The 13,053-nt window shown below is 41.0% G+C and overlaps 1 protein-coding gene across 8 annotated transcripts in view; it reads right to left on the bottom strand.

Annotated features, from left to right (window-relative positions):
* PLCH1 (phospholipase C eta 1) overlaps positions 1-13,053 on the bottom strand; it is an 85,497-nt gene that overhangs the window by 47,927 nt on the left and 24,517 nt on the right. For 4 of the 8 annotated variants that reach the window (XM_055817456.1, XM_055817459.1, XM_055817461.1 and 1 more), the window contains exon 1: positions 1,705-1,843. The exons of 2 other annotated variants lie outside the window; for them this stretch is intronic. In XM_055817456.1, coding sequence (XP_055673431.1) covers positions 1,705-1,786 — 82 coding nt within the window. In that variant the 5' untranslated portion in view covers positions 1,787-1,843. 2 more of the 8 variants (XM_055817458.1, XM_055817462.1) reach the window with 2 other exon arrangements.

Here is a 13,053-nt window from a genome sequence, read left to right as displayed (position 1 = left end):
AAGAAAAAGTCCTACCAGTGTGCATGGATATACAAGTTTGAACTGTTACATTAGCCTGGCACACAAACTGCATGCATGTTTATTTCACGATCAGAGTGATTGATTGCAACAGGGTTTTAGCTCAGGAAGAGGTTTAGCAACAAGCTACTCAACAGAGAAAATCTGCTTCTTTGCACTTAAGGCTATCAGTTTATTAATAAAAGTCTTACAAAAATAGCTAGTCACATAAGCCTATTCTCATCAGCTCAGTCGTCAGAAAAAAAAACCAAACTGATTTCACTAAGATGTTGAGAACAGCTAGCAAAAGGCAGAAGACAGACGACTACATTTCTTTAGTGTAAGAAAAGCAGAAAGTGGGCCACACAATTACAGGCAACAAAACCACGGTGGACAATAAAACAATAAAAAAACCCAAACCAAAACCACACACACAACATAAAAGGCAATCCAGTTTCTTCTTCAACATTTCAGTTGCCTAAACATTTCTACACCACATTTGTAATTGTTAAAGATGCATTTCACATACACGTTTTCAGATAGACTTCAGAATCAAAGTTTCATGGAATAGATTTTAGAAGACCTTTTTCCCCTCCACAAATAAAGAACAGTGAAGGAATCCAGTTCCTGCCAAATTCCACAGCATTGTCTATTTCTCAAATGCCATCTGCAATGAGTCTAGTGCCCAAGTAAGCACCATCTTTTCTGCTTGCACTTTTCCAGTTTCAAGAATATACCAGCAGAATGCAAACATTTAAAGAAGAACAGTAAACGTGTAAGAGTTCATTGCATCATCCCTACTGTGTAGGTGTTAGTAACAGAAAGAATCCACTTTAAAAAATGGACTATGGTAACAGAATACCATAACATTATAGGCCCACTGGATTTCAACTCTGCAAACCATTTACAAGGAACACCATCCTCTCCTTTAAGCTATTCATAAAATATAAGCAGACAAAGGAAAAAGTCTTTTTCAAATCTGTTCCTAATATGCTAATTTCAGTCTCTAGCCAGACATTCACAAAAGAGAGACACCGCATATTAGCATCTGAATAAGTTGAAGTTATTGAACACAGGCAGTTCAGAATAAAGCTCCAGAAGAGCAATTCAAGAACACTTTTACTAAGGAATAGGAAAACTGGTTCCAGAAAAACATTTAATCCTCTATATAAACCATGAATACTAAGTAAATGAAGCAGCTCCTCAATGCAGATGCATATTAAAATTTTGAGAAAGCAAGACATAGTGTCCATTATATGGTGTTTTTCCAACATGAGGACTAACTGACCATTTTTTGGCCAAAGTCTGAAAATTAAGTTAGACTAGAATACAATATAGTTTATGTGCTACTAGAAGAAATTAATTAATCTGGAAGTTCAAATAAGCTATTATGCATTGTATATTTAAAGCTCTACTTTCAAATGGAAAAAATCTGAAAACTACAGTCACTTGTTCCTAGAATTATGCACTTACTCTTTACAGCCTAAAATCATTCTAACAGACATCCTGTAGTTTAATGGGTTTTAATAATATTGAAATACCAGTCTATTTTTTCCTCTCAAAATAACCATTTAAAGCAAAACACACCTCAAGTCAGAGAGCATTTATTAATTTTTAGTTCAAGCAATGATAAACATTTTTAGTGGTACACATATCTCCCTTTCAGAAGGAGCTGCTGCTCTATTAAATGGTAAACCAGATACAAACCCATCTGTGCCAGCTGGACTTTTTCTGAAGTAGCCACACTCCCCAGCACATGGTAGACCTCTGAAGCCAGGAGGAAAGCCATCCAAGCCCCTGTAAGTCCAGATGTTACTTAAAATCTTGCACGTTAGGCAGATGTTATTTACTCTACCTGACAACACTGTTCCCTGCTGCTGAATAAATCAAGCTGCTGCCTGGGAACACTAAGCTGGAACTCTGACCACTAACCGTACGCAGCCTTATGTTCAAAAAGCACTCTAATCCGCCCCAAATCAGCCAACGCTACCTTCCGTCCAGCTCTGCTCTAATCTATCCCCATGTGCAATCAGGTCTTTAATAACCAGGGAATAGCTTAGCACTGCACCCCGCAAGAATCTCTTGCAAAAAGTTACAGCTCTGTTCACAGGTTTAATGGCCATTCCCTGTACAAGACCTATTTTTCAATAGCCTGCAGTTAACTTGGTTTAATTCTCAACAGTCATAGTTATGATGTACACATCTGCTTGCTGTTGTGCTTTACCACAAAGCCTTTAAGGCATACAGGACCTTTTAGCTGATAGTAGAAGGAAAATGTGTAGGGAATTAAAACATTATACCTGGCAGCACTTTCAGTAAAACAGAAATGCACTTTGATATGCAGGGCACACCACGGCAGTAAAACAAACATCCACTCCCCATAAAACATGTTCATTCAAGATTAAATACAAATATTGGTCAGTTTGCAACCAGAGCCAAGAGGCAGGCACCATGCAGGAGTGGCACTGGCACCCAAAGGACACTGGCTGGGACACTACGTGTACCAGCTGCCCCCATCACCCACACACAACAGCCAATGCTGCACCAAGGTTTTCTGGGTTACCCCAACTCCTGAGTCCTTGGTTTTGCTGTGTCTTCAGCCCTGATTCTTCCCCAACCCTTCATTTCAGTCATGCAACCCTGAAAGTAAGCAACAGCAAAAACAGGTTTGAGATTTTTTTGCTGCTATATTTTGGGTTTTAGTTATTAAAGAAAATACTACTACCTAGCCATTAGTAGCAAAACTCTAATGCCAAAAGCCTGCAGCAAAATCTTGATGGAATACAGGGTGTTTTGGGTGAACAAGGGTTTATCTCCCTATTTTTAGCCACCTTCAGTGGGATTCTGCTTTAAAGGCATCCTTTTTTCCACCATTGCCTTCAAAGAACCATTACTTGCAAAGATGTGATGTTGACTACTGGAACAAAAAAAAAAAAAAAAAACCCACAACAACAACAAACCAACCACCAAAAAAAAAGCTCAAGGCCCCACACATTTTACTCTACGGGTCCTGTGCAGTAAGTCACATGCCACGTGCAAAGTTTCTACTAAACTTCCATGCTTGTCCTAAGTTTACTCACAGCAGCCTCTTGCCACACTAGCACTCAGCTCACCCTGAGCCTAACCTCACCCACATTTCCGTCAGCTTCGGTGAGATAGCACAAGAAAGCCGTTAGAGAATGTACACTGGTCTTTAAACAGTAAGTTATTCATTCAATGTCAGGACAGGCAGTAAAACCTATTTTTGCAAGGGGCAGCATGTGCAACTGCTATATGCAAACAGCTCAAGTGTTCACAGCAAACCCTTAGTAAATTAATACAGCTGGCCCTTAGCAAATGCAGTAGAATGTAGATATATTTAATAGCTTTAGGAACAGTGTCTTACAACTGACTCTTTAAGATTGCACCACTGAAGTGAGATGGATTTTTTTTTTTAATGAAAGATTAAAGCAATTTTTATTGCTGTCCACAAAACCAGTTCTTTCTTATTTTTCCCCATTATACTACTATGTGTTAAGAAATTAATATTTCAAAGTGCAATCAAAAGAAAAAAGGCTTGGTCTCCTGTCTTGCTTTTACAGACTTAAATGTTACAGCTGTCTGACAATACAAAAAGATTAAATAAAGTATAAAGAGTATTACCAAACAACGAGAAGTGTAATTATGAAAGAGGATATAAACTGCGTTTCTAAATTATATGCAACAACTGCATTAAGCCAACATTAAGCTTAAGGAGATAAAAGAAACCCATAAAACACAGAAGTTACTTTTTCAACTGCAACATCTGCTCTTCTCTCCTACCTTCAGTAATTTTGGTTTTACTGTATACTTTGTGAGTATATTGCTGGTTCTCCTCTGCAGAGAGGGAAGAGCCAAAACCCCCACTACCGCCACCCAGGACTCCCAGGACTTCTGCAGACACCTGATTCACCATACTGCGTTACCCCGGGAACCACAACAGGATCCTACACTTCACCTTAGGGTTACTGCTCCTATGCTATCGAAAGCATTGTTTATCTTACTTTATTTAAACCCCCAAATGCCACCGTAGTAATTCTGTCAAGTTTTCAGATTTAAAGACACCAAAATTCCAGAAACTGAACTCTTTAAGTGAGGCTGTTATACAAAAAGTAGATGGTTGACAAAGAAGTCACAGTGTGCTCCTGTCGCTGGAATCACGCTCCTGGATTCCATTTTTTACTGACGGAGGTGCACATTCCCAGAAGCAGGCACTGAAGAAACATGCAAAATAAAAAGCACACACCCCCCTGAACTAGAGAACAGTAGGCAATTAAACTCTCATGATCCAAGTAGTGAAGACAGTCTGCATGCTATCACCACTCCCTGCCTCAAAAAAAAGAAAAAAAAAAGGAAAAAAAAACCACCAGAAACACCCAACATTCTCAGTTGTCTGAACATTTCTCATCACCCTATTTTGCATCATTTATTCACTATCAGTATGCTGTAAGTTCGCCTTCACACTAATGCCATTAAAAGCCATTTACTCCCTACCTCCATCCCCCAGAGAGCACATTTTATCTAAATCCCATAGAACAGCACTAATATCCAGCACGCCATGCAGCTTACCACTAATGTCATCAAATTGCTGATTGCTGTTTTGTTACATAACAGCCAAAAAACCCACGAGAGCACAGAACACAGATGCAGGTCTGGGGGAATTCACAGCCCCAGTCAGGGCCATTCTTAATAATTGTATCTCATATTTTATGCCAGATTTTAATTTGCTTTGCAGCAACTGCTCCAACCTTACAGAACTTTACATTAAGCTTCTTACAGTGGGTTTAATGATAAGCTCCGTGAAGGTCACAGACATGAGATGGCCAATCTCTCACACTTCTGCAAAACTCCAGAAGTCCTCGAGGAAGTCACACACAACTATAGCAGAGACCCCAAAGACTGATGCTAGTCCTTGCAAGGCCCAGCTGAAAAGTGCACAGGTATTTCATTTCAGCCTTCAAGACCAGGAGGAATGAAAATAAGCAGCTAAATACAAACAATGACTACTCAAAACAATTGTGAATGGGTTACAAGCAATGAAAATCATAAAACCTGAAAAACAACCCATGCTTGTAAATTCACTAAATAATATGCAAATAAAAAGAGGGGTGAAGCTTGAGAACAAAACCATACACTAGACAGAAGGGAAAATAAAAGCAAAAAAAACTAGCCAAGCAAAATTATCAGCACACTTTTAATGCTTTGTAGGTCTGGGAACTGTTTGGTGTTGTCTTTTTCTCTTAAAAAACCCCACAAACAAAACACAAAAACAAGAAGCTGGAATTAGTAGCTTCCAGAAGTTACATTTGAGTACTACAAATTTCATAGTAACTGCTCTTGCAGGCTACCATATTAAAATTGCTGGCTTAATGCTTCTAGGATGTTCCAATTAACTCACTTCCACGTTACAAGCGAAAGGTTTTTGCTATATGCCTTCACCACAGCCGGTCCTTGACAGTAACTATTCTTGCCATGGGAGCACCCAGAGTCCTCTCCCAGACTGAGGCCCCCTCTTCTTTCGCACTTAGAGATCAGAAAGCAACCAGACACATCAAAACAAAGACCTGACACTACAATATAGTCCCAGAAGAGTTTTAGTGATCCTTAATCATAAGTTTTGTTCCTACAGTGAAACTATCTTTTACAGAGTACTGTGCAATGCAAAAAAATTACTTGCTAGTACAGCACCTTTTTGACAGGGCCTATGAACCCCTTTTGGAGAACTACACTTCAGTATAGCAACTGAAGTCTATGAGAGCAACCCCCGGATAAAAGAGTAATGTGTGTTTTCCACCTCTGGTCAAGGGTACTGGCCTTATGCTAGCTCAGCAGACTTCTAATTATTATTTTCAAGGAATTAGCCCAAATTTCATTCAAGCAGTGCAGCAGATGAACAGATTGTTCTGCAGGTGCAGCTTCTCTGCAGTCCTACCAGACACACTGCTGAAGCATCCTGAGGTCCTGGGTGGTCAGAAGGCTTCAGGACCCCAGTTCTAAGTGTTACCCGTAAAGAAGCACCTTCAACAGGCCACTGCCTGCCAGCACAGAGCCATGAGACTGACTGTGACAGCTTCCAGGGAAATGTTACTGAAATACAATAAGTATCTCTGAGATCTCCCTTTCTTTCTTCAGAAACACACTGCAAAGCTGTTCATTGAGAGCTCTGGTGCCACTGCAACCCAGCATGACTGAGGACTGTAAGTTTTCCAGTAAGACTACGGAATTAGTCCTTTATCAACACTTAAAAGCACAATAACTGAACCACAGACATGGGTAACTGCCAAAACACATTGTCACATCAACAGAGTGAACAAGAACGTAGAATTATTAAACAAGAACAGTTAACAAGCTTGCACATCCTAATCCTCACTGTTGTGCGAGGATCCCTTGGCAGCAAGGGCACAGCAATTGATTACAATGCTACAGAGCAAGTGGAAGAAGCAGCAGACAAGAATAAATGGGGAGGGCCAGTTTCCACTACACCTGCCAACAAGGAGGATGGGTAGGCAGGTCTGTACACATTGCTGTGACAGCCTCCATAGCAGGCTTCAAGACAAAGGGCAGAGAGGCATTTGGCTTCTTGGGCAGCATCCTCATGCTGCCATAACCATTTGCATGCTATGTACCAGAGTACAAGACATTGTTCTGAATGTGTGGCCACATCCGCAAAGGAAACCCTAGGGTCTCCCCTTAGCTAGGCAAGCTTTTGCTCAGTTACCAGAAAGGACAGCAATAACCCACCCAGAGGGGCTGAGTCACCTGGGCATGCTCCTCAGCAGTGTTAAGACAGCAGCTCCTCCTTTGAGGCCTCACAGCGACCAATAAAGAACAGTCTGAAAGGCATCCCAGCACCTACACCTCTGGATGCAGAGGTCACAGTGGAAAACAGTAAACCACAATAAGCCATAAGCTCTTTCTCTTCCAGAATCCCTTGTCTGCCCTCTAAAAATCAGTAAGTACATAAAGAAGGATCATATGCCCAAGAACCAAGCATGTCTTGTTCTAAGCCTGCCTTTGTTGTACAGCATTTAATATCATCCCTGTTCCTTGATCCTTTAGTAATACCCAGGACTTCAGTGAAATACAATTCTCACAACATATTGACCTGGGTCAGATCCCCTCGTTTCCCCTTCCCCCCGAAGAAAACCCCCACAATGCCATTCCTTTATATCCTACCCCTCCTTAACCTCAACACCACCACTAAAATAGAAAAACCCTACCAGAACACACTTCATAAAGCTTGCTCCTGCCCCTGCACAGGTGGTGTGCAGAGGGTAAACTGCCCCAGCTTCAGCACAAACAGTGAATTCTGCTGTCTGCAAATTTATCAGCAAATGGCAGTATGTCAGAGCAATCTTGGCACCTGCAGAGCATCACAGCCTGGTGAGGGGAATAAATCACAGGGCAGAAGAGCAGCTGTAGCTGCAGGATGGAGCAGGTGGAAGAGGGATCCAGTCCCCAGGACCTGGAACACGCTTCTCACATTGGGCTGTGACAGCAGCTAGGCAGGAGGGAGCATTGCTTCTCCTTCAGTCTGCCAAAGAAATCCACATCTGGGGCTCGAATAAAGAGTAGGAAGAGAAAAAGCAGAGTGGAACTGAAGGTGGAGTTAATTAACCTTTAAAAGTAATGAATGAAGACTACAGTGCAACTGATGATATGAACTAATTTATTCACACTCCTCAGAAACACCATTTTGCTAAAGACATGTTTATCTGTTCTGTTCTCAGATTACCTTGGTGCAATTCACTGACAGCGAGTCATCTGTGGACAACAAATTGACAGTCTCAAAGACCAAAGCAATTTTGTTACCAAAAATAATGATGTTTTGTGCATCAGAGTTTCATGCTGATCGATGTTTCTATTGGTAACACGAAAATGCCTCCAAACCAGTTATCTGTTATACTACTGAGGACACCAATAACCAGATGCAGAACAGGCACAAATTTCCTCACCTACTGCTGAGTTTCCTTCCTTGCATAAAAAAAGTCAGCTGATGGTTTCCCATAACTTTAATTTCAGTCATCCAAGAAGCACAAAATGCTGCCTGCATACTAACAGGCTGTCCTCTAAGACATGAGCTTCTTAAGGGACTACTTCAGAAATGTATGGTAAAGAGGAAAAATACGCACACGCATTTCTTCTTCCAGGTAAGCTCAGTGCTGGAAAAAGCTGCAAACTTGCTTCAGGAAGCTGTGTTCACCAACACCTGGTTGCACACGGCTACTGTATGCCACAACACAGACACCTTTAATGCTGATCCCAACATAGCATTTAGCCATTTCAGTCTTCATCAAAGCAGTGAAAGAGTTACTTTAAGAGTTTAAGTTTATGCCACATAGTTTTAGAAAGACATAGTTCTTCAGCAAACTCTGAGAACCTTTTGAGTTTCACATGATGACAGTATTCTGTAGATTCATTGAAACAAGAGCATATTTAATTCATAAGCACACACACAAAAAGAATACAAAGTAGTTAACAAGCACATAACCTAGTTACTAGTTGGTCTACCCCACCCTTGGCTCTGCAGCAGCAGGTTAGGTATCTCTCATGGAGCCATCAGCATCCAGCTCCAGCATCCTCTGAAACCTCACTGGTGCCATGGAAGGGACCCACAGCGACATTCTTTTCAGGCTGGCAGGTGAGGCATTTCACTTCACAAAGGAACATCCTCAGAGCATACCAAATGACCCAGAGGCTTTAAACCTTTAAAAGCTGCTACATGCAATGCTAATTTATTGTGAGTGCATATAAGACCGTGTTAGATTTAAACTATTATTGGAATTAAACCTGTGGAAGACCAACTTTTTCACAGAAGGAGGTTGGTGCCTTCAATACCCACACAGAACAGCATGCTGTTGAGAACTAATTCCTTTACAATCACTTTACTATTCTAGAGTCTATACTTGTTTTACAGGCGCTTGGATAGATTTAAAGATACAAAAGTCCTGAAGAAGCACTAATCAATGACCTTAAAGAAGGCTGCTGCAACAGTCCCTGTGAATGAAATGCAATTTAGTTCATTGCTGTTTCTCTGCCTAGCTGTACTGACTGCAACCTTCGTGTTCTGCTAAAGCAGTAACAACAAGATAACTACAAAGCTCCACGGCTCATCAGCCAAGGACCCAAACCCCATAACCAAGGGAAGTCCATACCCTCCCCCCACGCCAGAGAATCACAGAACAGTTTGATTTAGAAGGGACCTTAAAGCCCACCCTAATTCCCCTTGCCACAGGCAGGCACACCTTCCACTAGACCATTCATGTCCCACTGCCAATACCTCTTAGAGCACAAGCACATTTCCTGTTCATGAGGGTTAACAGTCATGTAGGAACTTACAGCCAAACCGCTGGCAGGTGCAGAACCTCTGCTTCCTGCAGGCACTCATTGCGGAGCCAAGTCAGACGGTCGGCCAGTGACAGCACACACAGCACCCACTTGTTCAGTTACCCCTTTATCCAGGCGCTATCGGACAAGCACTCTTACGTGCATAAATTGTGTGAGTGGTGTGATCCTGCTGGTACTGGTGCCAGAAGGCTAAAGTAATCCCCAGCCTCTATAAGAGGGAGATCAGGCACCCTGCCTTCTTCCACCATCTAAGTATGTGAATATATTCATGCCTAGAAAATGCCACATCCAAGGGCCACACTTGCGTAGTGCTCTGTCACCCCTCCTGCATGCAGGGGGACCCCAGGAGCCCAGCCTCAACCCCACATGCACGGCTGCAATGCCACCAAAGCGGCCAAACCCAAACCCAAGCGACCCCGAGTTGTACTCACTTCTGCATCCTTTAACCGCTTCCACCCGAGAAACGGTAGTCCTACTAACTGAAAAAGGCTAACAAATTCGGCAGTTGCTATTATATCTCACTAAGGAAAAGGGACTGCAAAATGACCTCAAACAGAATTTCGCCACCAAGTACTTTGGTATGAAATGTGTTTGTCTAAACACAGACGTATATTTACACAAGCCTCAAAAATTAAACCTGATGCTTTTCTTCTAGGACTGTTCCAAAAACCCCCTTCAAATAAGTCTCTCTCTCTTAAATTATTAAATGGGGACATATCCATTACCTTCTGCGTCTCAGAAAGCAGATGGAGTAACACCTGGTTGCCTTTACCTAACCATATGCATCAAAGCTTAATGTAGAGTTTTGCATAACCAAAACCTTCAAAATAAAAATACAGTATTTGGCACTGTAGCATACCAACTCCAACATAGGAGGCCCTTCCCTGAGAGGATATACAAATAACTGATTTTTTATTTAAACAGCCTCAATTTCTTATACAAAAGCTGTGTCTATGTCCAGTAACTTTCCTAGTTAAAAAATATTTATGAAATCATCCATGCTAAAGAAAAAAAAAAATAATCAGTATATCTCATCCCCAAACACTGCCCCTCACTTTTTTTAATGTACTTCATAGTGGGCAAAATGATATCTCAAATTTTTAGTGGCTTTAGTTTAGATTAGTTTATTTGTTTTTAAATTATAGATAATCTTGTCAGAAAATGTCTTCTGAACTACCCAATTCTGACAAGCCAGCTCTTCACTGAATGTATTTTGTAAGTTTTTATTTAAAAATACATAACCTAGCATCATTAAGGATGAGTAAAATACAAAAATAAACTTTATCTACCATTATTTCTCTCCTCTACAGCATATACTCCATATCCACTTAAGCGGCTTAAACTAATTACCACTTTCCATCCAGCACTGTCTTAAATTGAGCAAAATCAGACATTATAAACTACAAGTTACTGAAGAAAGTTCAAGATGTCTCCCTTTTTTGTATCATCCTTCTACAAATCTTGAAGAGACACATATTTCTCATCCAGTGCTGTTTGATCAGAATTTCACACATCATTTGCATAGGTGTTACAGTATTTATAAGTGCTAGTAGAAAAAAACCACAGAAACTCTTTTCCATAGAGAGCTATGCCACAGCTAAATGACCAATAGATGAAAAGCTCAAGAATAGGGTTTTTTAAAGGCAAATACACTTGTAATAATTTAAGATAAAGTACAAGTGCAGTTTAGCCATATCATAGGAGCAGTATCTCACATACAATCCACATGTTTTTACGGAGAAATGTATTTTCAAGTCAATACCAAAACACCACGTTTTCCTCTTCAATATTCAGGAATAGAGATAGATATATACATTTTTCATACTAATAATGTCCACATAAATATTGTATGTAACTTACCAATCACAAGGATAAAGTTACCTGATTTTTCTATAAGCACTTCCAGAAACGTTATGAGCTCTTCCTATAGTAATTCCCAAACTCAAACATCCTTACCTTTTTCTGGACTTAAATTTTTATATACTTCAAGGTCTGCCATTAAATTTGTAACTCATGCATTATTGGCGAGTAGAATAGAAATTCTCACTGCAGGAAATCCTCAATTTAATCTTCATTTCTCCAGAGCTAAAACGTTTGGAAAGCAATCCTTAGACGTACAGGAGAACATTGCCAGCACTGCTCTTTACGAGGAATAATGAAATCTTCATGATCCATAATGCAGAGACAGGAAAATACAAATCCAGAGACAATACTAGGCAACTTTCTTCAAAACCAAAAAGCACAGCCTAAGAAGGAAGCTGGAAGCATCTGCTCTGTGCTGCTGCTGCTCTGGGAATGCAGGAGCAGCAACTACTTTTGGTATGAGACGTGCATGCATAGTACAGCGATTAAGATGCTCCAGGCATTAAGCATTTGTAACGCCTGGGAAGAAGAGCTCTACAGACAAGTGCAAGAAAATCCTGCTGGCACCTAGGGAGGCCAGTCAGGAACGGATTACCATACTTCTGTTAAAGAATGGGAGAGTGACGCAGGGTGAATGCAGAAGAGAAAAAACCACCCTCACTCCAAAGTAACTCCCAGCATCTGCAGCCACGAGATTCTGCGAGGCGGAAGGAGAGAACCTCTGTGGACCACACACCTTTCCCCTAGGTTTTCTGCCCCCTCCTCCTGTCTGTCACTAACTTGAGGGGAAACAGCCATTCTGCAGAATCAGGCCAGTTAGAGCACAAAGCATGCAAATGGTTCAGTCTGTGCATCACTGAGCATTTGATTTCGTAAGAACAAGTAGTCTCCTGTGAGATGATGAGCACTAACTCTCCCAGTAGCTATAAAAAAAATAAATAAGTTACCATGCTACTGGCTAAATACCATGCTTGTTTAAGCAACTCAGTGATACTGAAATCGGTAGGTTTATAGTCAGTGTGGAACAATGGGCAGAAAACATTCAGACTTGCATAAATTGCATGCACTTACGACAGAGCCCAAGGGGACACAGTGCTGGAAAGTATGGCAAGAATAAAGTACGCTACATATATAATGCTTCGCATCTCTGATTTATTGCATTTTCTAATTGTTTCACTATTCAGCTGGCTTTTACACAGTGACATTTACATCCGCACACCAAAGGACTCCCCTGCTGTATTCTCTAAGATTGTGACAGCAATAAGAGGACAGAATTTGTCTAGAGCACACTAGGAAAAAGTTACGTGGTAGACAGTGTGACTGAGAAGGGGGAAAAATAAAACAAAAAACACCCCTTTAGTTCTACATGCCTGTAGAACTTCAGTGAGATGGGAGACAAGATACAAGCTGAGTTCACACATTTTGCTTACTGAGAAATCATTATTTCTTATCTGTGGCTAACACAAATAGTAAGACTTCCCATAGTCAGCACATCACTATAGATCGCAGCACACTGCAAGATATGTGTGGACTATATCTAGCAACCTATAAAATGAAACAACCCCCCAGACCCACTGTAGGATTGTTCTTGGCTGCACTTGAAGTTTGTGCTTCTAATCAGGCTCTCAGCTGAGGATGCCACTCATGGCAGAAGCCATGCTCTGCAGAGAGAAGTGTCACTCATCCTCAGTTATAACAAGGGAAACGGGACGGCCACAACTTTACTGCACCAATGGGTTCACATTTCCATTCACAAGATTAATGGATGAAGTCTTCACTCTGAAGCCCCTAAAGAGTTATCAATACTTTTACATTCAAATGAGTTGA

Source organism: Falco peregrinus, chromosome 12, assembly GCF_023634155.1.
Source record: "Falco peregrinus isolate bFalPer1 chromosome 12, bFalPer1.pri, whole genome shotgun sequence".
NCBI classification, from domain to species: Eukaryota; Metazoa; Chordata; class Aves; order Falconiformes; family Falconidae; genus Falco; species Falco peregrinus.
This window is presented reverse-complemented; position numbering and strand designations above follow the sequence as displayed.